This window comes from Thamnophis elegans, chromosome 1, assembly GCF_009769535.1.
Source record: "Thamnophis elegans isolate rThaEle1 chromosome 1, rThaEle1.pri, whole genome shotgun sequence".
In the NCBI taxonomy this organism is placed as follows: Eukaryota; Metazoa; Chordata; class Lepidosauria; order Squamata; family Colubridae; genus Thamnophis; species Thamnophis elegans.
The window spans coordinates 117,071,813-117,096,458 of NC_045541.1; the positions used below are offsets into that span (position 1 = coordinate 117,071,813).

The 24,646-nt window shown below is 41.0% G+C and overlaps 1 protein-coding gene across 4 annotated transcripts in view; it reads right to left on the minus strand.

The window, feature by feature from the left end:
* MGA (MAX dimerization protein MGA) overlaps positions 1 to 12,994 on the minus strand; it is a 67,888-nt gene extending 54,894 nt beyond the window's left edge. For 3 of the 4 annotated variants that reach the window (XM_032229285.1, XM_032229276.1, XM_032229259.1), the window contains exons 1-5: positions 12,878 to 12,961; positions 7,684 to 7,809; positions 5,651 to 6,781; positions 588 to 1,536; positions 295 to 394 (exon numbers count right to left, since the gene is read on the minus strand). In XM_032229285.1, the coding sequence (XP_032085176.1) occupies positions 295 to 394; positions 588 to 1,536; positions 5,651 to 6,738 (2,137 nt within the window). In that variant the 5' untranslated portion in view covers positions 6,739 to 6,781; positions 7,684 to 7,809; positions 12,878 to 12,961. The other variant, XM_032229267.1, reaches the window with a different exon arrangement.
* Positions 12,995 to 24,646: the final 11,652 nt, after the last annotated feature.

Genomic DNA, 24,646 nt, shown 5'->3' on the forward strand with positions numbered 1-24,646 from the left:
AAGTTATAAAATATCTACGCTACAAATTGTATTAGATGAAAGAATCAATAATGATATAAGGAGATGTAATTTCTTTCTTTCAGGGCTTTCAAACTGTAATGCTGAGAAAAATCCTCTCTATTGGAAGTTACATTCCCAGATTGAATTCAATGGGAACCCTCTATATTATGAACATCAATCTTCCACTTAATAAAGAAGATACTAATCCTGCTCTTTGTTAATAATCAGAACCTATAACTGATAATATTAGTAACTTGATATATATTAGGAAAAAAGTTTAACCATTATTGTTACCTGAATCAGTGCATGGATTACATGTAGCCAGTGTATTGTTCAGTGTATTTTGCAATTCTTTTTCTTCAGCTCTATCAAAACTGTGGACATCAAGTGCTTCCTATGTACAATAAAACATACTTTGACAAAATGTTTATGCAGGGATTATATTGGAGGCATTCCAAAGATACAGAAAGCTACACTGTGACATTAACTTAAAATGATTTAGGTATATAATTTAAAACTACATTTGAAAATGGCAAGAATTATAATACAGAATCCCAAAGAAGTATAAATTTTGGATATAAATTTACCTTGGATACAAAGGATACAAAAAGCATTCCATCCACATCCTCAAGATCAGGATTAACATCCAAATGGGTACTACCACTTCCCAAAGAGACATCATTATTGGTTGCACCACATTTTGCACTGCATTTAGGTGATCTTCCCGCTTCAGATAACTTTGATTTCCGTGGTCTTCCTCGTTTCCTTGGGCCTGACATTCCATCGTTTTGATTGCCAACAATACTCTTGCCAGAAATGTGAGTCTTCAACGTATTTATATTTTGGTCATCGAAGATAACTTTAGCTAAAGAAGGGCTGCTGGTGGCAGTAGTCTTGAGATCACAACTAGAAACCTTCTCAGTTGTATTGAGGCTGCTGCATGTTTTAGTACTTCTACCTAGCACATCTTCTTCTGAAGGTATCTGTGGTGCTGTGTTTTCAGATACCATTTTATCAGTTCTAATCTTCCCGGTTCCCTGGATTTCAAAAGGACTAGCAACACCTTTATTTTCAAAATGAGCAGGAAAAGAATCTAATGAATGAGTCAGTGCAGACCTTTCATTCTTAGAAGTTGTCATTAAGGCCTGTGAAAGAACAGAAACGTTCACTGTATTTCTGATGATTGTACAGGGTTCTAGGTAAACTACAGGCATCTTCCCACTATCCAATTTTAGCATTTTTGCTTTGGCAACACCCAACTGGTTTATTTGTTGTTCCTTGTGGAATTCAATATCCATTTTATCCATTTCACTGTATTTCTCCAGCTGCTGTTCCAACATGGAGCCATTACTGTTGGAATATTCTTCTGCAATGTTATTGGCTTCTTCTTCCTTCACATTTACCCCTTCCATGCAAGTTAGAGGTTCATATTCATAGTTATCTAATGGTTCTTCTTTAATAGACAAGCTGATTCCTTCCTCTTGAGTAAGCTGAGATGTCACTTGTGACAATTTTTGACAAGGGTTGGATATTGGACTGAAAAAAGAAAGCAAAGAAAATACTCAATTGCAGAAATAAGCAGATTCTCACCTTCTCTCTTCAGACAGACATGAAAAGTACACTTGGCTTATTCAAACATCCACCCCTGTAGGCATCACTCTCTTATTAACACATTGCAACAAATCATTAGCATTAAGGTTAACTCAACAGCAACTTCATGGATGGAAAATTCACTGTTTGGAGCAAAGTTAAAATTAAAAAAAAAAAGTTTTGGATTATGAAAACACTTTTCACCAAAAGAAGACTAAGCAAAATAAATAAATAGGCTACTCATTCCCTCCCTTCTTCCAGCAAAACTTCAGTATGGATATGGAGTCAGAGGAAGGGAAGAAAGTTAGGTGGAGATAGGGAAGGGATAGCAGGAAAGAAAAAAAGGATTAATGCATTACAAAAGGGTTAAAGTTCTATAAGCAAATAATACCAAGTAAGCTAGTTTTCAAGAGCATCAATTTATCAAGCAATGCTACAGTCAACAATTTTTTCTCTATCAGTAAATATAATTATTTGGAGAGAAAAAAAATGACTTTCTACTTCCTGTTGGAAATATGTTACATCATAATATAATATACTGTAAACAGCTGATAGTGGAAAATGAGACATAACCAACCATTTGTTGGAATTATGAATAAGGATTTTTATTCCCATAAAGTCAGTTAAACATAAAACTTAATCTTGAAATCCATGTTCTAAAGATAATTCATCTACATTTTGCTACATGTTTCTTTTTGATAGTCCTTAATTTGTTGTTTTTTAAACAGAGGACCTTTGCTAGTCTGCCCATGTATGTATACAATCTAGTAATGCTTCAGAAAACAAGACTACTGCAGAATCCTTTACCTTCATTCATAAGAATAGCACTGATCTTTGTACTTCCTTTGGTGCAGCAGTTCTCAACCTGTGGGTCGTGACACCTTTTGGGGTCAAACAATTGTTTCACAGGGGTCGCTGAGACCAGCACTACTCTAAAGTTTAGATTCCACCTTGCGTTCCTTGAAATCCCTGCGGATGGGCTCCAGAGTGGACGCGAAGAGCATCGCCGAGGCTCCATGCTGTAAAAAACATAGGTGCGTGCGCACACCCTGTACAATTAGCCACGGAGACTTTGTAATGGAGGGAAAGTGTTCCTGCGAGGGAGGAAGGGGCTATTACAGCCCGGAGTCCTGCACCGGGTTGTAATTGTACGGGGCGTGCACGCAGCTATGTTTTCCACGCCGCTGCCAGGTACTTTTAACTATATCTAAATCCACAAGTCATCAAGAGCCAAGCTCAGGAGCCCGAATTGGCCCCATTCACACAATGAAAACCTGCTTGGTAAAAGTACCATAAACCATGCACAAAGGAAAAGAGCAAAAGAAAAATGCAATGCAAGTAAACAATTTAAAAATGATACAAGTGGAATTATCATTAGAAATAGAATGTAACAGAGAAAATGATATGTATGAAAATATAAAGTTGGGTTTCCTGAAATGCCACCCCGAGAACCCATCAGAGAAAGTAAATAAGCAAGGGCAACAACGGAAAGGAGGAAAAATGATGAGAGAAAGGAAGAAAGGGTAAAGCAGAGGGAGTAAAGGAGGGGAATCAAGAGGAGAGAGGGCAAGAGGGAGAAGAGAGGAGGAGGGGAGGAAAGAGAGGGGAAGAAGGGAGGAAGGAGGAGGGAAAGAAAGAAAGGGTAAAGCAAAGAAAGCAAAGGAGGGGAAGCAAGAGTAGGAGAGAGAGTAAGAAGGAGGAGAAGAGAGGAGGAGGGGAGGAAAGAGAGGGGAAGAAGAAATTTTATGGTTGGTGGTCACAACATGAGGAACTGTATTAAAGGATTGCTGCATTAGGAAGGTTGAGAACCACTGCTCTAGTGCATTTATTTTAATTAAAATAAAATTTAAATGTATTCTATATTCACACTGCTTTTAATAACAGTAGAAATAAAAAATAAAGTGACATACAGGCCATTTCTGAATCTAATTTTTATATTTGTTGAAAATATAACATGATGTATGAACCTGACCTAAAGCTGCATTTAATTTATTTAGCTCTGGATTGCTGTGATAAATGAATTCTGACAGTTTATTTTAATTGAATTTTTAAGTTTTTTAATGCTTTTAAAACATTTTCTTAGAATATATAAAAAGAAAAGGGTATCAAAAGTAGCATTCAAACATTTTAATTATATTGGAGGATATTAATAGCACTATATTAAGATAATGTATAATATGTTAATACTGTCAAATTCTATTGTGTAGGCACTATATATGAACACATAGATAATCCCTCACAGCTCTACAATTGCATTTATTAATCTATAATTTGGAACCAATGTATTCATTCTGGAACTTGTAAATTGGGTTTGAAGTAGTACATCAAGCACTGATCCAGTCTGAATACCATTTCAGCTGGAATTGTAATAAGATAAAAGTTTTCAACACTAGCCAAAATACAAATATTCCAAGTTTCATATAGCTATTTGGCTGAAAGGTGGCGCAGTGGTTAAATGCAGCACTGCAGGCTACTGCTAGATCAGCAGGTCAGCGGTTCAAATCTCACCGGCTCAGGGTTGACTCAGCCTTCCATCCTTCTGAGGTGGGTAAAATGAGGACCCAGATTGTTGGGGGCAATATGCTGACTCTCTGTAAACCGCTTAGAGAGGCCTGAAGGCCTATGAAGCGGTATATAAGTCTACTGCTATTTAAAAAAACCCTTTACATGTATCATTAGAATTCACAAATGTATACATTCCATATTTTACTAACTTTCATTAATATTACTCCACTCACTTTGTTCTTATATTATTGCATGGGTGTAAAACCAGATCGCATCACGGGTCAGATCGTGACGTATCACAATGTTTTTTGCCTTTGTGGAGGTGGGATGGGTGTGGCCTGCGAGTGAGGTATCCAACCCACAGACTGGCAGTTTGACAGTCCTGCACTATGGCAGTTAGGATATATGCAGCATTCTTTCAAGGAGAGCTGGTAGGCAATTTGGGGGTCCTCCTGGATTCACACTCTCTTGCAGGTTCACCTTGTGTGCCAGTTGCACCTATTTCTGGATCAAGAGATTCTACTCATAGTAACTCATGCCTGGGTCATTTCCTAGTTGGATTACTGTAAGGCCTTCTACATGGTGCCACCCTTGAAGAATATTCAGAAGCTGCTAATCGTTCAGAATGCAGCAATGTGGGCAGTTTAGGACGCTCATGTAACATCTCTACTGCACTTCCAGGAGCTAGTTTATTATCTAAGAACTCTATAGGGCACCAGACCAGGCTATTTGAGGAACCATTTGTCTTTGGTTGTCTCTGCTCACTTCACCAATATCGATGAGGCTGGCATGCCCCAAGTCCCCCCTAACAAGAAGTGTCATTGTGTGGAAATAAGGGCATCCACTCCATTGTAACACATCCAGAAATCCAGGTGGCTCTGATCCTGTATAAGGAATGAAGACCTAGAAGTACCATCAGACAACTGGGTGAGAAGATTAAGTGAGTCCTGCTGACTGCTCTGTTTAATTCTTGTCTGTTATTGTTTAGGAGAGGAATGATTTTTAGATCTCATATATTATAGATAAACATATATTATTGTTTTGGGCTATTTACTTTGTACATTGTGTCAATTATGGTTTTAATCTTCTATTCATTGTCTAGAGATGTGATGGTGAACCTGTGGCACACGGAGCCATGTCGCCTGGCACGCACGGCATCACCCGTTCCTCTTCTGGGTTTCTGGCGTGCTGGCCTTTGTGCGTGCAGCAGTGCCAGAAACTGGAAGAGCTGGTCTTCTGTTTTCCTGCATGAGCATGTGCGTTGGCCAGCTGATCATTGTGCACGCATGCATGCCAGTAACTGGAAGACTAGCTGGCCAGTGCGCATGCACGTTCCAGGAACCAGAAATTCATTTCCCGGCGCGCGCATGCTCCCTGGGCAGCTCCTCTTCTGGGTTGCAGGCCAGACGAGGGCGCGTTCTCCCTTTTTGGCACTTGATGCCGAAAAGATTTACCATCACGGGTCTAGAGTCACTCCTGTGTGATGGAGACCAATATAAGTTTTTTATTTTTATACAAATGCTGATTATTTTTAATATAAAAAACACAACCCTACCTTTCTGATGCTTCTTCTTTTAATCCTTGATCATCACCTGCATGTGCATCTGTCTCCGCAAAATGTAAGAACTGATGATATGGACTAAGGGACTCTTTCTGCAGATCTGGGTCACATATCCCACTCGGTGATGGGTCTAGTTCTCTCTGTGATGGATCCAAAATACTCCCTTCAAGGGGATGTCTGTGATTAGTAGGAGAACTTGTAACACTATTACCTTCACGCTCTGAGTTACCATTTTGCTTCACATCACGCTGAAGTCTACTACTCAAGCCATCTTCTCTGAATCCTTTAGCAAATGGATTATAGTCTATTTTTAGTTGTGTAATTTGGATGTTTTGATATGCAGTTACAGCAAAGAATTCTGTCTGTGGAAAAGTGAAAGTATGGACATCAGGACCATTCAACTGGATAACCTCTGTAGCTTTTTCAGCAGGCACCAGGTGTAGTCGAGGTAAATACCGATGCATAGAATGCAGAATGATATGTCCTTCCTGGTCTGATGTATTATTAGTAAGCTTCAATTTATAGAAAGATACTGGTTGATGCATCCAGTAATGACCAGTAGAAGGGGATTCAGGATGAATAAATACTCTTCCCAGCACATGGGGTTCTGCCTTTCCACTAGGTTCCCAACTATGGCCATTCCATTTATAGCGGAAGTTGTCAACTGGAGAAATATCCATGACTAGGATATACTTGTGGTTGGATTCTAGGCCTGTTATCCAGTATCGACAATATGGAAACATTCGTCTCCCTTGTTTGGTCAAAATCATTTCAGTGCTGCGATGATAAAATTCATTCCACATATTATTGTTGTCCAGCATAACAGTGATATTCCCTGAAGCGCAATCAGCTGGAAGGTATGTCTTTGCTTTAGATTTCATTGGTTTTGCTGCATTGCTGAGAAGACTGCTGTTATCTTGATTTGAAAGCAAGGTTCCTTGATCAGGTTTACCAGTACTCTGCTTCACAAGAACATAAAGAGCAGGAGTTGTGCCTGTCATTGTCCCAGTATTTTGATTTCCTAATATAACCGGCTGTTTCTCTGTCATAGGAATAGTTGAAATATCCCCAATATTTTCCATATTTATCAATTCTGGCAATTTAACTTCATCAATTTTTAATCATCTGCAGGGGAGAAAAATCAATGAAATAACATTCATACAAAATAGTTGAAGTATGTGTGTGGGATGTATGGGTCCGTCCCTACTGAAAATGCATGCCAACTGCAACCACAAAGATAAAGAAAACATTAAGAGTATAAACTCCAACTAGTAATTTTAATAAACCATACTGTACCTTTACAAAACTGCAGCATGATAATCTTAATTGCAAAGGAAAAAAAATTCTCGAACGATCCATATGTTGACTTCTGTAAACAAATGTTTCTAAAAGGATTCTCCTGCCAATCTTAGTAAATCAAAATGCTTCAATATGAAGTCCTTACAACAGCTATGGCTTAACATCAAAATTAAGACCACCACTTTTGCTTGAGACCAGAAAACCAGCACACAGTGGCTAGTCACCAGTTATTCACTGGTTAGTAATTCAGAAGTCAAATCTTTCACTGACTGCAACTGCAATATATAGATACTCTTCAAGAGATTATATAGAACGAGCAGTAAAAGGCAGCACAGTAAATAAAACTGCAATTAATCTTACTGATACTATAACCTGAAAATACCAATATGAGAGTATTTGTAGCTCAAGGTTGGAATGAGAGGAATGAAGTACACTGAGTTGTAAATGCCCAAGCACCTAAATTTTAATGACAGCTGGGACACTATAATGTCTATAACTTAGGGAACCAGGCACAAGCCCTTTGCTCAGACAGTAACTTTGAATAGTACTGAACATGGCCATTAAGCATGAACTACCTGTAAGACAGAAGCACTGAAACAACCTCTACATTGTTCTGGCATTGGTTCTCAGCCCATACATGGAGTCAGTTCAAAAACAAAATATTGGAGAAGACGTAATAGCTCCCATATACAATATGTCTAAATTTAAAGACAGTACCCATAACTGACCTGAAATTTTGCAAATGCAAGCTAAACCACTGTTTTATATTTTCTATTGTACTGATGAACCTGCTTTACAGTCATCTTCTTTTCCCAGAAGCTATTGTGTGTGGAAACATTAGTCAATTCATGTAGCTGTCAAAAGAAAACAAAAAGATAAGTATGTCAAACATCTAATTATCTTAATAGAAAGAAATCAAGATCAATTATTTTTTATAAACTAAATCATTGTGACTTATTTTTAAAAAATATAAACAAATATCCTGATTTTGCATTAACTTCTGACAATTCCAATTAGCACATTATTATTATTATTATTATTCCTACTTTAATTTAGAACATAAATTAAGATATTTTTGAGCTAGGTTTTAAAATTCTAATATTTTTATTATATATATTTTGTCTTTTATCTTTTTTTAGTTACTTTAATCATCATTCTTTGATCAAATAATTTGAATGAAAAGCGGGACTAAAAAGGGCAAATTAAATAAATAAATCTGTTCTTGATGCATCAGAACAGAATTGGGTGAAAGGAAACACACAACGGGAAGCATGTTTATTTCAAGTTGTAAACAGCATATACAAGCATATCAAACATTTAACTGTACTTTTATTATAATTGCGTTCATTTCCCAATCCCCTTTTCTGGGGCTACAAATAAGCATTTTCATTACAGTGTTTGTTACATCTTGAAAAGTTATTTCCAAGTATGAATTCCAAGGATAATTAAAATAAATGTAACTTTTGCAATAAATTCATCTACTTGGCCTTTCAGTTAAATGTTGACTATAAAGTACAGGTAGTCCTCAATTTACAAGAGTTCATTTAGTGACTGTTTGAAGTTACAATGGGATTGAAAAAAGTGACTTATGACATTTTTCACTTATGATTGTTGCAGCATCCCTGTGGATATGTCATCAAATGTTTATGACGGTTGCAGTGTCTTGGAGCCACGTGATCACCTTCTGTGACCTTCTGACAAGCAAAGTCAATGGGGAAGTCAGATTCACATCACAACCATGTTACTAATTTAACAATTTCAGTGATTCATTTAACAACTGTGGCAAGAAAAGTCATAATAGTGCAAAACTCACTTCACAAATGTTTCACTTAACATAAATGTTGGGCTCAATTGTGGTTGCAAGTTGAAGACTACCTATAATTGATAAATGTTGAGGATGTTTTAGTGAAGTAAATCATATTTTAGTGTATGCTTACACTGCAACTCATCCTAACAGTGAAACGCAGGTAAATATCAAATTCTGATTTTAACTAAGCTGATAAAAAAAGTTCTTCCACTTTTGCCCTGAGTTATCAGCTATATAATTTGCTACAATTTGATTCAGAGAAACAAAGAACTAAAAAGGGGAATAGTACAGGAGACCATGTCATGGTCCCATTAACGTTTATTTATATTTACGGTATGGCTACAAAATAAAATCACCTTCTGTCCTCTCAAATTTCAAAACATTTCTATTTTCAAATGTTTCACATTCCAGTGTCTTGGTTCAAATATTAAGCTGTAGTTCAACATTACAAGAAAAAAGCAAAGCCTCTTACTGGGCTCATACCCTCTTGCAGTCCTCCCTCCAATCTAGGACAGCCACAGATTGACTAAGAAGTTCTACTTCCATTTAGATTATAAAATATAGTTAATTTCAATTCTACAGATTAATTATGTGTAGGGAAAACAAGCTTCCTAAACGTTCATTTAGTGCCTTTTTAAATTTTCTTTGACTAACCAAATTATCTATGTTCAGATAACAAATTCTAAATTTCTTCTTAGAAGTACACAAGAGAACAACATAGGGAAACACCCAAACTCAGAGAGGAGAGACTAGGCTTGGCCTCTATGTTAAATGCTTAGTATACCAAATACAAGTAGTCCTCTACTTACAACAGCTCATTTAGTGACCCTTCAAATTACAACAACCCTCAAAAAGTGACTTATGACCGTTTTTCACATTTACAACTGTTGCAGCTTCCCCACAGTCACGTGAACAAAATTTAAATGTTTGGCAACTGTTTGACATATTTATGATGGTTGTAATGTCCTGAGGCCATGAGATCACCTTTTGCAAACTTCTGACAAGCAAAGTCAATGGGAAAGCCAGATTCACTTAACAATCATATTACTAGATTAACAGTTGCAGTAATTCATTTAATAACTCTGGCAAGAAAGATCATAAAATGGGGCAAAATTCACTTAACAAATGTCGCACTTAGCAACAGAAATTTTGGGCTCAATTGTGGTTGTAAATCAAGGACCACCTGCACAGACAATTGCTGGTTATACTTGCTGGTCCTATACTTCACATTTTTAAACCAGCTAGTTGACAAAGCCACAGTAATCAGCTCTGAAAAAATTGCTAAGAGTCTGAAAAGAAAAACATGTCTTATTAATATTATGAAGGAATGCAAAATTGCAAGCAAAGCAAATGTGGTACAGTAAAACCTCGGGTCATGAATGCTTCTGACCATGACTGATTTGGGTGCTGACCAACAACTCCTCCAGTTGTTACTGTTTACATATTATATCTTTCAAAATGGTACAAAGAAACTACAAAAGTTCTATCTGATGCTAATAAATCCATTATATATACCCCGTTTTCCTGAAAATAAGACCTCCCCAGATAATAAGCCCAATCAGGCTTTTGAGTGCATGTGCTAAAAAATAAGCTGTCCCCCGAAAATAACTCCTTCCCCAAAATATTGTAACACAGCAGCAGCCATGAGGTGACCATGCTCGCTGCCTCCTGCACCTCAAAAATAATAAGACCTCTCCAAAAATAAGGCCAAGCATTTATTTCGGGGATCAAAAGAAATTAAGACCCTGTCATTCGTGTGTGTGTGTGGGTGTAAGGAACTAACCATACCATAAATTGTTACATGACTTCAGCTATTGTTTGTAAACCACACTTTTTGGTTTAATAAGCTCACTGAATTTTGTGATAAGAGTAAAGAAAATAAAGCTGAATCCAAATAAACATTTATATAGAAAGGAACCTCCCAACAGAACACTACATTAAATGGAATGGTACCAGGCATGGAATACAGGGAAGGAAGCCACTCTGAAAGTAGTTCACTCTATTCAGCCAGCTTCCCCAATGCACTGGCAATGAACTAGCAGAGAAAGGGGCAAAACAATCACCTTCCATCTGTTCCGTTCTTAGTTGTTAAACCAGATAAAAGCCAATATATTTTATTTCTAGAACTGTATCTTTAAAAGAAAAAGCACATCTGAAATAGTTATGCAAAACCAAAACCGTATACAAGCAGAAAGAGCAATAGCCAGCCATATTAAAATGTTACATTTTTTTTAAAATTTCCAAAAATACATTTATGCAACTTTATATTACTTACATTAAATACACCAAATTACAAGAATCAAACACACACACAAAATTGATGGGCTCATTAAAAAAAATTAAACATGCCACACAGCACTGTCAGATTCTATTCAAAACTGGACTTTTCCACTGGTAAAACAAATTCACATATCATCTATTCTAACTTAACAGAATGCTTTTCCACTAAAATATATATAAGCCACTTGGACTGCTGAGCATAATTTGAAGTCTACCATGTTGAATATTGTATACCTAATTTTGGAAAAAAAGAAATGACTATCCCTAATACAGCTTTGAACATACCAAATTGATCACTCAAAGGCTGACACTCATTTCATAAAAGAAAATCACTTTTCCCTAAAGAATTTGTATATATATACTGAATGGGGAAACCAGGAAATTATGCATTAAAATCTACAGACATGACCTTGTATCAGTCACTGAATCTGCCCTTTGCACTGAATCATGTGTTTATAATTTAATTTGCCAAATACGCCAGAATCTCTGCATGTCACTTAGGCTTTATTTTGCTTCAGCCTTTGAACATAAACATTTACTTCAAAGCACATTTATTAAGGTTGACTTTCAACAGCCAACCTTATGGTTTGTGGAATGTTATTACATTGTATCAAAACTGCCAAAGAGCCAATTGTATTAATTATTTCTATCATACTCATTCATAGGAACCACTAATACTACAAGATCACAGTAGTAGTAACAGGACTCAATGAAATATTTTAATATATTTGAAATATAGATTTTCTACACTTAGGTACATTTAGTGGTCATCTGAGTGTTCTGCAGTCCAGATTCAGTACCCTAATTAGACTTTGGGTTCAGGTTTGCAGAGTTTTTCTCCCACTAGTCATCCTAGAAGTCACCTGCTCCCAAAGACAGTTTGTAGACTGACCGCCTGTCTCTCCAGGTATTGTTTCCTCGCAGCTTTATGGCCGCGCTGGCACGACACGTTTACCTATGAATAACTTGATCACAAGGCTTCGGGGCACAAGGCCTCTTTCCTAAGTTGGAACCCTACACCGAATGATTAAAAACTGAGCAAACCGGTGGAGTGTGAAATTGTGCTTTTAGACTGGAAGCCCCCCGTTTGTTGTGGCTCGGAGCCACCTGCAGCCCCTACCTTTAAAGCAGCGCAGGGCTCTGGGCCGAGGTGGGGGTAACCCACGCGGTTCCCACGCACAGCTAAACCGCCCCCCACGCGCGGCTGAGTCAACAAAGGGGGCGCTTGGCGGTGAAAAGCAACGGCGGGAAAACCAGCGTTAGGGGGAAGAAAAAAAACAAACACCGAAGGCCCGAAAAGGGCAGAAGCGCGCGTTCCGAGACTCAGCGGCCGCCCAAGCGTGCGGCGTACCACAGGCACGTTACCCTCTCCGAAGGCCACCGGGTAACACCGTCCCACGCAAAGCGAGGGGTCGGCAGCGGCAGTGCAGACGCAGCTCCGGGCTCCGCACGCGATGGCGCCTCGAAAAACGTCGCTCCGCGTGTAGCGCGAGGGAGCCTCCCTGACACGCGCGAGGCGCCGCGCGGCTCCCGCCCGTTCCCTTCCCCCTCCCCCACTTCCCCTCGAGGGCTTCGACACGACGCTCGTGGCCGGCGGGGGGCGGGTGGAGGGGGACAACGGGTGGCAATATTCTCAGCTGGCAGCCCTGAGAGAGAGAGAGCAGGAGGTATGCGAGACACGCGGAAAGTTGCGCGCGATTCGTTCCTCGGTTGGAAGGAGAGCCGAGGAAAGTTCTCTCCCGCCCTTCCCTTCCTCTCCCCTTCCCTCCCCCTCACACGCCCGCACACACATATAGGCCCGGTGTCCGCCCTTCCTCCCCCTCGTCCGCTTTTACCGTGCGATCGCGAGTGGGACGATGTAACCCCCTCCCCCTTCCTGCTATATTCACAGCCAAATCGTGTTACCCGATGGAGAGAAACGTGCGCACGCACCCATGTGACGTCGTCGGCGCGCCTGGAGGGGGGCGCAGGCGCGGTGCTAGCCCGCGCGACACCTCCTCTTCGCCTGCAGCTTGTCACGTGCTCTTGGTGGCTCCCGTTTTCCTTTTTTTCCGCCCCGATCTCTTCCCTCCTTTCTCTTCTCCCACCCCCACCCCGCCGCCCCGTTTCCCTTCATTTGTCTCGCGTTTGCCGCTTTCGCTTACTTGCGGGAACAGTTCGCGAGGCTCGAGCGTGGCGGGGGAATCGGGGTTTCTCCGGCCGCCACCAAATGCAGGGACTCGCCTTGCAAAAGAAGGGAGGGGATATACGGGAGGAGCCCGTTTGACATTTCTCGTGCTTTAAAGCGCCACATTGCTGTTTTGCTCCCCTGCTTCACTCGAAGCTCTCGGGCGCGCCGAAATTTCTCCGCCCAATGCATTACCAGCCCCGGGTTCTGGGTTTGTGGCCTACGCTCCGGGAGCAGTTCAACATTCCCGCAGCGTTGTGGGAATGCGTGAAGCGTGGAAGAGGGTTTTATTGTTCCTCTTCCCAAAGGTGGAGGCCTCGACAGCATCACACGGGCGTTGTCCCGTTTTCAGACTGAGTCTCCGTCCTTTGCGCCTCGTGCTCCTTTTGTTGCGAAGAGCCCTGAGCAAAAAATAAAATAAGAGGCAACCATCCTCTTCTTTCGCGCGTCTGTACGCGCCCGCTCCTTTTCAATCCACCGAAGTAAATCCGTATCCTTTGGCGTTCATGGGTCCTCGATTCCCTGGTAGCAAACATATGATGCTCGCCTGGTCCAAGGACAGCCCTTCTTCGAGGCCTCCTGTGGGCCCCCTTCTAACCTAACACTCTTGTTTTCACTTCCTTAAAGAAGTGGAATGTAATCAGTACTATGTCCCAAAGGTGCTTTTTCAAAATCTTTGGCTTCTCATCCAAGAAGCTTCTTCAGTTCTCTCAGAGTCTTCAAAGAAAAACCAGAAACTCCAATTGTCTCTTGTAAAAGCACCTTTGGGGCAACCATGACCTGGATGACTCAGAATCTCCATTGACATTTAGCGATAATCAGTACTATGTTTTCCTTGTTGAACTACAACTCTCTTTTTCAGCAATGGAAATTACAAAATGGGACAAATGATTCAAAGTTACCTTTTAACTCCTTTAATTGTAAAATGACAGATTAAAGCAATAACCCAGTTTGCGAGTGGATTACAGCCATGGTTTAACAGTGGTTTATGGAATAAGCCACTGTTCGAGTTCACATTGATAAGCTATTAGCCGTGGTTTGTTGAATAAATCAAGACATAGTCTGATTCAATCAGCTAAATTGTCCAAATATGCTTACTTTTTGGAATCTTGGCCATATGCTACGGTAATTCTTTTATAGTTCTTTGTCATGATATGAAGGCTTTCTACTCTTTTGGCCAGATTAGTATATTTTATATCAAGTCACTGGCAACTAATCAGAAATTATTTTATTTCCAGAGAAGGATCAGTGCCGGACCTCCACTGTCATCTTTATGCCTATTGTTTTACTGAATATTACCTAATGATAGGCTTGGCATATAAACTGGGTCCATCATGAGTTTATTCTCTCATCCATTTTTGGCACAAAATAGAGAAGAGCTTTTCTGTAACATTGAGGCGGCTGCAACTATTTTGTTTGCGTGTACACATATGGCCAAACAAAGGAGGTAGGACAGACATTGTCTCCAGCGGCTTCAGCTACAATATAGCCATTTTCTAAAATCAAACTGATAATTCAGTCAATGAGCTTCAACCAGGAAATTGTGAGTTATAGTCTCACCTTGGCCATGAAAGCTGGCTGGGTGACTTTCAGCCCGACACTCTCTTTCAACCATACTCCCCTTACAGGGTGATTGTGGGAAAAATGGGAGGAGGAAACAAAATTAGGTGTGTTAGTTTAGCTGGGGCTGTCTATAGTTTCTTCAGTTTTCTAGTTCAGGATAAGTATGAGAGAAGCATCTGGTATAATAAAGTACTGTATGTTGTAGGAGCTTATCTTTTGACATTCCATTTATAAGAATGTAGATTCTGACATTTTTTCTCTTCAACTTGAGAGTTCAGATGCTCTACAATGCAAAAATATGATTGGCTTATTTGTAACACCATGTTATATGAATTCATGCATAGAGTCAGCATAAATAAGTTGAGAGGTCCTTGGTGCTCTCTGAGCTTGCTTGTTTTGCAGACGTTTCATTATCCAAAGTAGGTAACACCATAGCACTGATGTCATTAGTTTGGATAATGAAATGTCTGCAAGAAAACAAGCTCAGAGAGCACCAAGGGCCCCTCATTTTAACCCTGAGCTACAAATACTCCTTTATTGGTTTCATATATAACTTATTGGACTTGGTCAAGGAACAAAACAATTTTTTCTCCTTGTCTTTTATTTCCTTTTTAAAAAATCAATAATTTACAGCTTGAATTGTGTTGGAACAATCTTCAAACCTGCAATTGTGTGGTAACTGGGACAATCCTTGGAGTTGCCCTTTTTTTGGCAATGGAATGAGCACTGGTCATTTTCCATCCTGTGACACAAGTCTTGTGCTTTTTCTGTGGCTTATTTTGTTTATTTTGTTTATTCAGTTTGCCACCCATCTCACTTTCAGACCACTCTGGATGGCTTACAACATGAAGATAAAACTCTGTGTGTTGTGTGCGTATGTCCGTGTAAAATCACAATAAAATCATATAAATTCTTATATGTTATGTGTTCAGCTACTGTTGCAAAGATGATCATTTGAATTTCTTGTCACCATACATCAAGCAATGTCTATTTTCATTCTCAATTGCATACTTGGAAGGAATTTTGGTGATGTCAAACTTATTTGATGGTGGTGTCTTTCTGAAGTAGTGTAATTTGACTTTGATCTTAGCCACCCACAATTCATGATCTGAACTGCAATCAGCATCGAGATGTTTCTTGCCAGCGAGGATTGAATTTGACCATTGATGGCTGCATAGGCCATAATCTGATTATGCACCTAATTTCGTGAGGTCCAGGAGTATAAGCAGAACCAGGTATTCATGATTCAAAATCAATTTTCATGGCAAAATTTAGCCAAATAATTGCCTGCACGGTTCTCCCCAAATCCAAAGCTGCCAGTTATGCCTCGTTCTGCTTGGGTGCCAGATTTTGCATTGAAATCACACAGTATATAAACAATGTCTTGTTTGGAGATGTGCTTCAGAGGTTTTTTTATGCTGGCATAGAAACCCTCTATTTCAAGCTCTGCTGCATCAGTAATTGGGACATAGACCTGGACAACTGTGATTTTGAGGAGCTTGGCTCAGATTCAGATACCCATAATGCGATTATTAACTGTCAACAAACTTTCCATTACCTGGGCAAATTTATTGCATTTGATAAATGCCATTCCATTTGTTTTCCTGGTGTCATGTAATAAATAGTGAATTCCTCTGATGGCAAATATCCATTTTCTATCCAGTGTATCTCAGTAGTGCCAAGAAGGTTGATTTTCAACTGGACCATCTCCTATTGGATGGTATCCAATTTACCCTGCTCATTTGTCAGGCATTCCACATTGCTATCCAATCTGTCTTTGTGTAGTATAGACTCTTGCTTTCACCAATGGTTGCATTAGCATCTGGGACTCCTGTTAGATTTGACCCAGGTGCGCCATTAATATTGGATTACCCACTGGAAATCCTTGTACTTCTGCAGTAGCTTCTTGGGTACCTTTGGGCCTGGGAGGTCCTATTGTTGGGTTCCACCACAAAACAGCGTTCGACTAAAGCGCGCTCGATGAAACCGCGTAGCTGATGTCATCAACAGGGCGACAACAGCGCAGAGACAGAAGCACGCTGTAAACGCTAAACCTAAAATTAACCCCTAAACCTAACCCCCCTAAACCTAATCCTAAACCTAATCCTAAACCTAACCCTAAACCTAACCCTTAACCTAACCCTAAACCTAATCCTAACCCTTAACTTAACCCTAACCCTTAACCTAACCCTAACCCTTAACCTAACCCTAAAGCTAACCCTTACCTTAAGTTGAATCGGCTTGCTTTCAAAGCGCTATTTAAAGCGCCCTTCTTTCTCCACGCTCGCTGTTGTCGCCCTGTTGATGACGTCAGTGATGCGGTTTAATCGGGCGCGCTTTAGTCGAGCACGGTTTTGTCGTGCCACGCTATTGGGTGGCACCAGACCTGATTTATTTGAGAGGCTTCCCATAAAATTTTCTTGGAAAGGTTTTTTATGAGGTTGTTCGCCCGATTTTATCTCAACTTTTCCCATTTATCTGAGCTTAAGATCAGTATACACGTTTATTAATGTGTTTTTAAAAATGGAAATAGTAAGTTTTTACACATTTGGGGCATTCTGTAACAAATTTCTTTTGTTCCAAACAGTTTTCTAATAATCTTTCTTTGGTTCCTCTTTCTTTTTATTAAACTGCTATACACGTGCTAGTGAACCTATGGCATGCGTGCCCAAATTGGCAGGCGAAGCAAGTCTCAAGGCACATGCAACCTTGCCTGTTTGTATTCTGGGTTTCTAGCATGTATGTGGATGTGACGATCAGCTGTCCTTCGCATGCATAGCAGTGCCGAAAACTGGTGTGTGCTTGCGTGTCAACCAGATGATTGTAGGATGCACATGCATGCCATCTTGGACATTTGGCGTGGTCCTGACAAGTGTGTGTGACATTCCTATGCAAAACCTTTCGAAAAGGTTTACTATCATTGTGTTACACTATACTTCCTTTTCCTGGATAATTATCAAATGCATGAATGCTCTCTACATCACAAGAGAATAATTCAACATTTGGCAGATATATTCAGAAGAATTATATCTAGGGTAGTATGTAGCATGGAAGCTTAAACTGGTAAACATGCTAATCTATGAAGAGCTGAAGAACAGACATTGAAAAAACATTATGAAGATTGATTTTAGGCAATAGTATTTTCAGCCAGTTTTCAAAATATGTCATAGCTTAATTTAGGAGGTCTTTAAGCAATTTAAGACGCATCTGGAGCATTTATTGAGAGTTATGCTTTTCCTCTAGCAAACTGTAACAGAATGTTCTTTCTTGATCATCACTATAGCAATTTGCCAGACAGCCAACACTTCTTTTGATTCCCAACTGCTCTTCCTCAGAGCTGTATGAATGCAATTTCCTCCAGTTTATGGGGCAACGCAAAGATATCCCAGCAGACTTTGTCTCATCCTCATTGTTACCTCAGCATTGAGGCGGGGGAATTATTATCCTCACCAATATGGGATAATTTAAGGAAAGGGCTTTTTCATGCAGAGAGTAAAGTTATCACCTTCCAATTCTGTGAATCATACATTTCCCTTCCAGTAAAACAAACAATGTTCTCTTGTTTTATTAAGTAGTATCAACCCCCAATCCCCACCAGCATTTTTATTTGTTTACATCCTGCCTTTATTGTTGTTATGAATAACTCAAGGTGGCAAGCATATCCAATAATGCTTCTTTCTCCTATTTTTCCCACACAACAACTTTGTGAGATGGGTTGGGCTGAGAGAAAGTGACCGGCCCAAGGCCCAAGGTCACTCAGTGAGCTTTCATGGCTAAGGAAGCACCAGAACTCCTGGCCTCTTGCTTTCTAGCCTACTTTAAGCACTAGATAATTTATTTGCTGCCCATCTTGCAGTTCAGGCAATTAAAATAAAATAAAATAAAAACATTTAATGATTTTAAAAACTCCCTTTTTATGACCTTGCAATCTCTTAATTTGGGGTAGAGCCAGGGCGACTAGACAGAGCTGATTTACTGGCCAGATGTTCTTCCTGACATCAATACAATACAATAGCAGAGTTGCAAGGGACCTTGGAGGTCTTCTAGTCCAGTGGTCCCCAACCTTTTTATCGCCGCGGACCAGTCAGATGAGCCTCCCTCGGCCTTCCGGACCGGCGGGTGGGAAGGCGGCCATCCTGGGCGCGCGTTCCGCAGGGCGGGGGGGGGGCTTCCTTCACGCCAAGGCCGACAGCCCACGAGACCGCCCCGCCTCCTCCTTGGCCGTCGGGGGAAGGGAGGGGGAACCGACCCCGCGATCCGCTCACTCGGGCAGCCCTTTTTCCTCACTGCAGTTCGGCGGGGGAAAAAGATGGCCCTGTGTCCTACTTCGGGCGGGCGGGCGGCTGGCGCGGCGGAGGCCGGCTGCTTCCGAGGGGGTGGGCCTCCGCGCCGCGCTCCATGAAGGGAAGAGGGGGAGAAGGCGGGCTGCGGCCGAAGGGCCCCCGAGAGCCCCGCCGGCCTGACACAAAAAGCGCTGCGGCGGAGGGGAGGGGCGGGAGGCAGGTGACACTCCAGGAGGGGGGGCAGAGCTGCGCCGCGAGTCTTACATAAAGCCCCCCCTCCCCGCCTCGGCGGAGGAAAACATCTCCCACCTGGGTGGGGCTGCGTGCGAAGCGCCTCTCGGAACGGCAAAGCTCCCCAAGTTCCCCCGAAACGGCCGCGCTGCGCCCCTCCCCCCCGCAACCTTAGTTTCTCCTTGGGAGGAAAATGCAGCGCCGCCGCCCCCTCCTGCCCCCCCTCGTCATTCCACGGGGCAGGCGGGCCGGGTGAGTCCGCGGACAAAGTTTCGTCTCCCAGGCAGCCTCCGCCAGCAGCATCCCAAGTTCGGGCCGAGGCCGAGGCCGCCGCCGCCGCCCCTTCCCTCACGGGGCGAGCAGAGCAAGAGGGCGGGGGGGGGGAGATCGGGCCTCCCCTCGCCCCCCCAGCCCCGCACATCTGGGGCGGCGGGGGGGGGCAGAGAAAGGGCGCGTTCATGAGGACTAAAAAGTTGCAAATATGGCCCCCGGCCGCTGCAGCGATCATGGCCCCCGGCCGCTGCGCGGCCCGGTGCCAGGTACTCCACGGCCCGGCACCGGTCCGCGGACCGGGGGTTGGGGACCACTGTTCTAGTCCAATCCCCTGCCTAGGCAGGAAACCCTATACCGTTTCAGACAAATGGCTATCCAACATCTTGAAGACTTCCAGTGTTGGGGCATTCACAACTTCTGGAGACAAGCTGTTCCACTGATTAATTGTTCTAACTGTCAGGAAATTTCTCCTCAGTTCTAAGTTGCTTCTCTCCTTGATTAGCTTCCACCCACTGCTTCTTGTTCTACCCTCAAGTGCCTTGGAGAATAGTTTGACTCCCTCTTCTTTATGGCAACCCCTGAGATATTGGAACACTGCTATCATGTCTCCCCTAGTCCTTCTTTCTATTAAACTAGACATACCCAGTTCCTGCAACCGTTCTTCATATGTTTTAGTCTCCAGTCCCCTAATCAACTTTCTTGCTCTTCTCTGCACTCTTTCAAGAGTCTCCACATTTTTCTACATCGTGGTGACCAAAACTGAATGCAGTATTCCAAGTGTGGCCTTACCAAGGCATTATAAAGTGGTATTAATATTTCACGTGATCTTGATTCTATCCCTCTGTTTATGCAGCCTCGAACTGTGTTGGCTTTTGTGGCAGCTGCTGCACACTGCTGGCTCATATTTAAATGGTTGTCCACTAGGATTTCAGGATCCCTTTCACAGTTACTACTGTTGAGCAAGGTACCACCTATACTGTACCTGTGCATTTCGTTTTTGTTGCCTAAATGTAGAACCTTACTCTTTTCACCATTGAATTTCATTTTATTAGATAGTGCCCAATGTTCAAGTTTGCCAAGATCCTTCTGTATTTTGAGCCTATCTTCTGGAGTGTTGGCTATTCCTGCCAGGTTGATGTCATCTGCAAATTTGAGGATTTCCCCATTTATTCCCTCATCCAAGTCATTGATGAAGATGTTGAAGAGTACTGGGCCCAAAACAGAGCCTTGGGGTACTTCACTGCATACCTCCCTCCATGTAGATGCAGTTCCATTGTGGACTACACGTTGATTGTGGTTGATCAGCCAGTTACGAATCCATCTGGTGGTGATGCTGTCTAACCCACATTCTTCTACTTTATTTAGTTGTAGTTTATGGTCTACCTTATCAAATGCCTTACTGAAGTCCAAGTAAACTATATCGACAACATTCCTCTGGTCCACTAATTTTGTCACGTGGAGTTCACAGCAAGTTATTTTTTCTTTGAAGATGTTTAGGAGAGAAACATCTAGGATTTAACCCTCAACTTTCTGAGTGGGAAGTGAGTGCCTTCACCACCACACCTCTCAAAACAAACATTTAACAATTATAAATATAAAAATGGATTAAAAATACAAAAATTAAAACAAGAAATGAGAGTTTGGAGTGAAAAGCTACGGCTCCTTCTCTGTGACTAACTACCTCCAGCCGATAGCTTCTCCTTCAGGACCCCATGCCAGACAGCATAGCCAGGTTTTAAGGTCTATACTGAAAGCTAAAAATAGGGGGCAGATCTTATTCTCAGTGGCAAAATGTTCCCAAGGGCTCTTCTGGATTACACCAGCCGAAAGTTTCAAGATATGTAACTGTTCCTCAGGATATTAGATGTGTTGTTCTATATGAATTTGTATGAGCATTTACTTTGTTCTACTTAGTTTTCCAATTTCAGAAGAGTAATAACTTTACCATAGGTGGGTTGCTGCCGGTTCAGCCCGGTTTGGCCAAACCGGTAGTGGTGGCGGTGGAAGACTCTGCCCACCCACCCATTGCGTGCATGTGTGAGTGCATGCATGAGCGAACCGGTAGTAAACCGGTTAGCAACCCACCACTGAACTTTACCCTTTATATTTGTTTGTTTTTTTCTACCTAATAATTTTGGAATTGGAAATTTGTGAGTTTTGTAAACTTCCATAGGGGATTTTCCTGGGTTAGAAGACAATTTAGAAATAATCTACTGAGTAAATAAAAGACCCATGGATAAAATGTAATCTAGAATACTGTACAAAGATTAATAAAATATGCAGTAGATGTATTTTATAGCTTTAATTTATATTTATCTGGTTATGGTCCAAAATCTGAGACACAGATAGTTCTCAATTTAGGACCACAATTGAGCCCAGGATTATGGTCAGAAATCATTGCAATTGTTAAGTAAGGCGCCTACCTGACTGTCTCATTCAGTGTCCACAATCCCAGCTCTCCCTGTTGCAGTTGTTAAGCGGAGCGTGGAATGCCTCAAAGTGGGCGGAGGCCCAGGCCTGTACTGAAGCACTCCCCAGCTCACACATGCTTTCCCCCACTCCAAGGCATTCTTGCATTGCTTCGCGCCCCAGTAGATGCCACAGCTTTGGGCCTTTTCCACATTATAAGCAACTGATATAGTGTTACACACCCACTCCTTCATGTCTTGCTCTAATTATCTCTTCCAAACATTGCCTTTACAAAAGAGTACCCAGCTGATGCCTTCCTACACAGGCTGACTTGCACCATTCTGGAAATGGTCACCATTCTCTCATTCTCTAGGAATGGCAGATTCCACACATTTTGAATGCACAACTTGGAAAATCACATTCTTCTGAGTGGTTATGAGAATGGCATCTGCTTCCAGAATGGTCCCCACGTCCAGGATGGCATGAGGTTGTTCAGTAGGAAGGTCATGCATCTCATTAGCTAGGCACTCTTTCAGAAAGGCAAATTGGACATAAGCTTTAATTTGTGAGTTGGTGGGGGAAAGGGTGAGGGAATGCTAGATATCCTACTGACTGACTTTGTTTTAGGATATGTTATAAAGATGTAAAGTTATGGAAGACTCATTGAGATTGTGAATGTATGCCAGTAGGTGGTTGTGTCTTCAAATACAAATGATTTTAGATAAAAACACGTCTAAGTAACTGTAATCAAATGAGAATTGTGGTATAGCGATAGTAGAATACATAAATTCTAAAATGTACAACTCAATTTGAATGAAGTATATGTAATAATTGTGGAAGAAACACACAAAATGTATCTGTAACTAATCGACATGCTTTCTATGTAACAAAAGACGATTCTTTTTTTTGTGTGTTTTTGTTTAAGAAAAACAATACAATTTTGAACAAAAAAAAAAGTCAATCTTTGGAAGAAGTAAGCAGAGCAAGATGTTCCAGGGTGGGCAGGAGGCCCAAACCTCTGGAACCCAGCAGGGTGTGATGGGGGAAAGGTAGGTGAGTGGAAGCAGTTGCCAGATCCCTGTGGCTGGTCATTTGGGCGGGTATATAGCCAAGCACTTGAATTTTCATCATGTGACCATATAGATGTTGCAGCAGCTGTAACTTCAATGACAAGTTGTATTCCTTTCCTTCAGCACTGTTGTAATTTCAAACAGCAACTGAACAAATGGTCATGTCATATGCAATTTAAAAAAAAATTATGCATCTTACATAATACAGAGTTTGAAAATGCTGTGTGAACACTATGGATTACAAAGGATGTAGCACTTTTATCAGCACAAGATCTCACTTCTATAAAAAAAACGAATCCCATAATTTGATGGGCTACCCATTTTTTAGTTCTTCAGAACTCTTTATGAGACTGATATGATATTAAAATCAAGGGAAGAAAGAAAAACAAAAAGTAGGCCAGATATTATGAATTATGATGATATCTGAATTTTAGAATTTTATCTGAGGATGAAGAATGTAGATGGAATTAGTCATTCTGCTGAGCCACCACCTTCTGCGTTTTTACATGAAAACAGCATGCAGGTATCAGTATGGCCATAGAAGCCAGTTATTTGTGGGTTTGTCTCCACTGTTGTTTGCAGGTCTGATATAAATAAATTAAAAATATGCTTTGTGTCCCATCTATTAAGAAGCATCATCTTAGGGGACCCAGGAGATATGCCTTCTCCATCACCATAGTTGAAACAGCATTTCTCCTAATAGGCTGGATCCTCCTGCCTTTTAAAAGATTGAACACGGCTCTCCCCCACCCCAGCTCTGGATCGAGATCATGTTGAGCCCATTTTTAATCTTTGAATGGTTTGCATTTAACACATTGTTTGGATCCTACCGGTAGTATTAAGAGTAAGATTGTCTAATTTCATTTTATGCTCCAATTTTGCCTATTCAATCTTGCAAAAACAAAAGTGATCATTGGATTCAATGCATTTTATATTATTACTCCGTTGATTCCATGCATCAGTGTAATCAATTCTACTCTGGGCTTTTAAAAAGCAAGCAAAGTGAAATGAATAAAAGATGCATTGAAGCTTCTGAATGTTGGTATTGGAGCAGAGAGTCATGAGAATACTATGGACAGCTAAGAAAACAAATCAACCCAGGGTTTTTACTTGAGGCATAAATTATCAAGCTTCAATTATTCTACTTTGGGCACAGTATGCAAATATCTAGCTGTTTTGAGAAAGGCCTAATGCTGCAAGGAAAAAAAAAGAAGAGGATGGTTACTAGAGAGATGGATTCAATTACAATAGTATTGGGTGCACTGTAGGAAAATCAAATTGAGAACAGTTCCTCCTGGAGAATATATACGTGGTTCTTAAGAGTTGACAGCAACTCAACAGCATATAATCAGTCAATCAGTAGGGCACAGTACGTATTTTATTTTTTTTAAAAAATCATAAAAACTAGATACATGCTTCAGAAAATTAGATTTTATATGTACATTTGCTGTTCTTGCCAAATGGCTGCCACAGAAACAACCTGTACTCCCACAGGCATTTATCTGAGAGTAAATCCAATTGAATTCACTGAGACTGAATTCCTACACCTATAACAAAGCACTAGCCAAGTGTTAAAAGGAGAGAGAATCTCTGGACATTTTTCTCTAC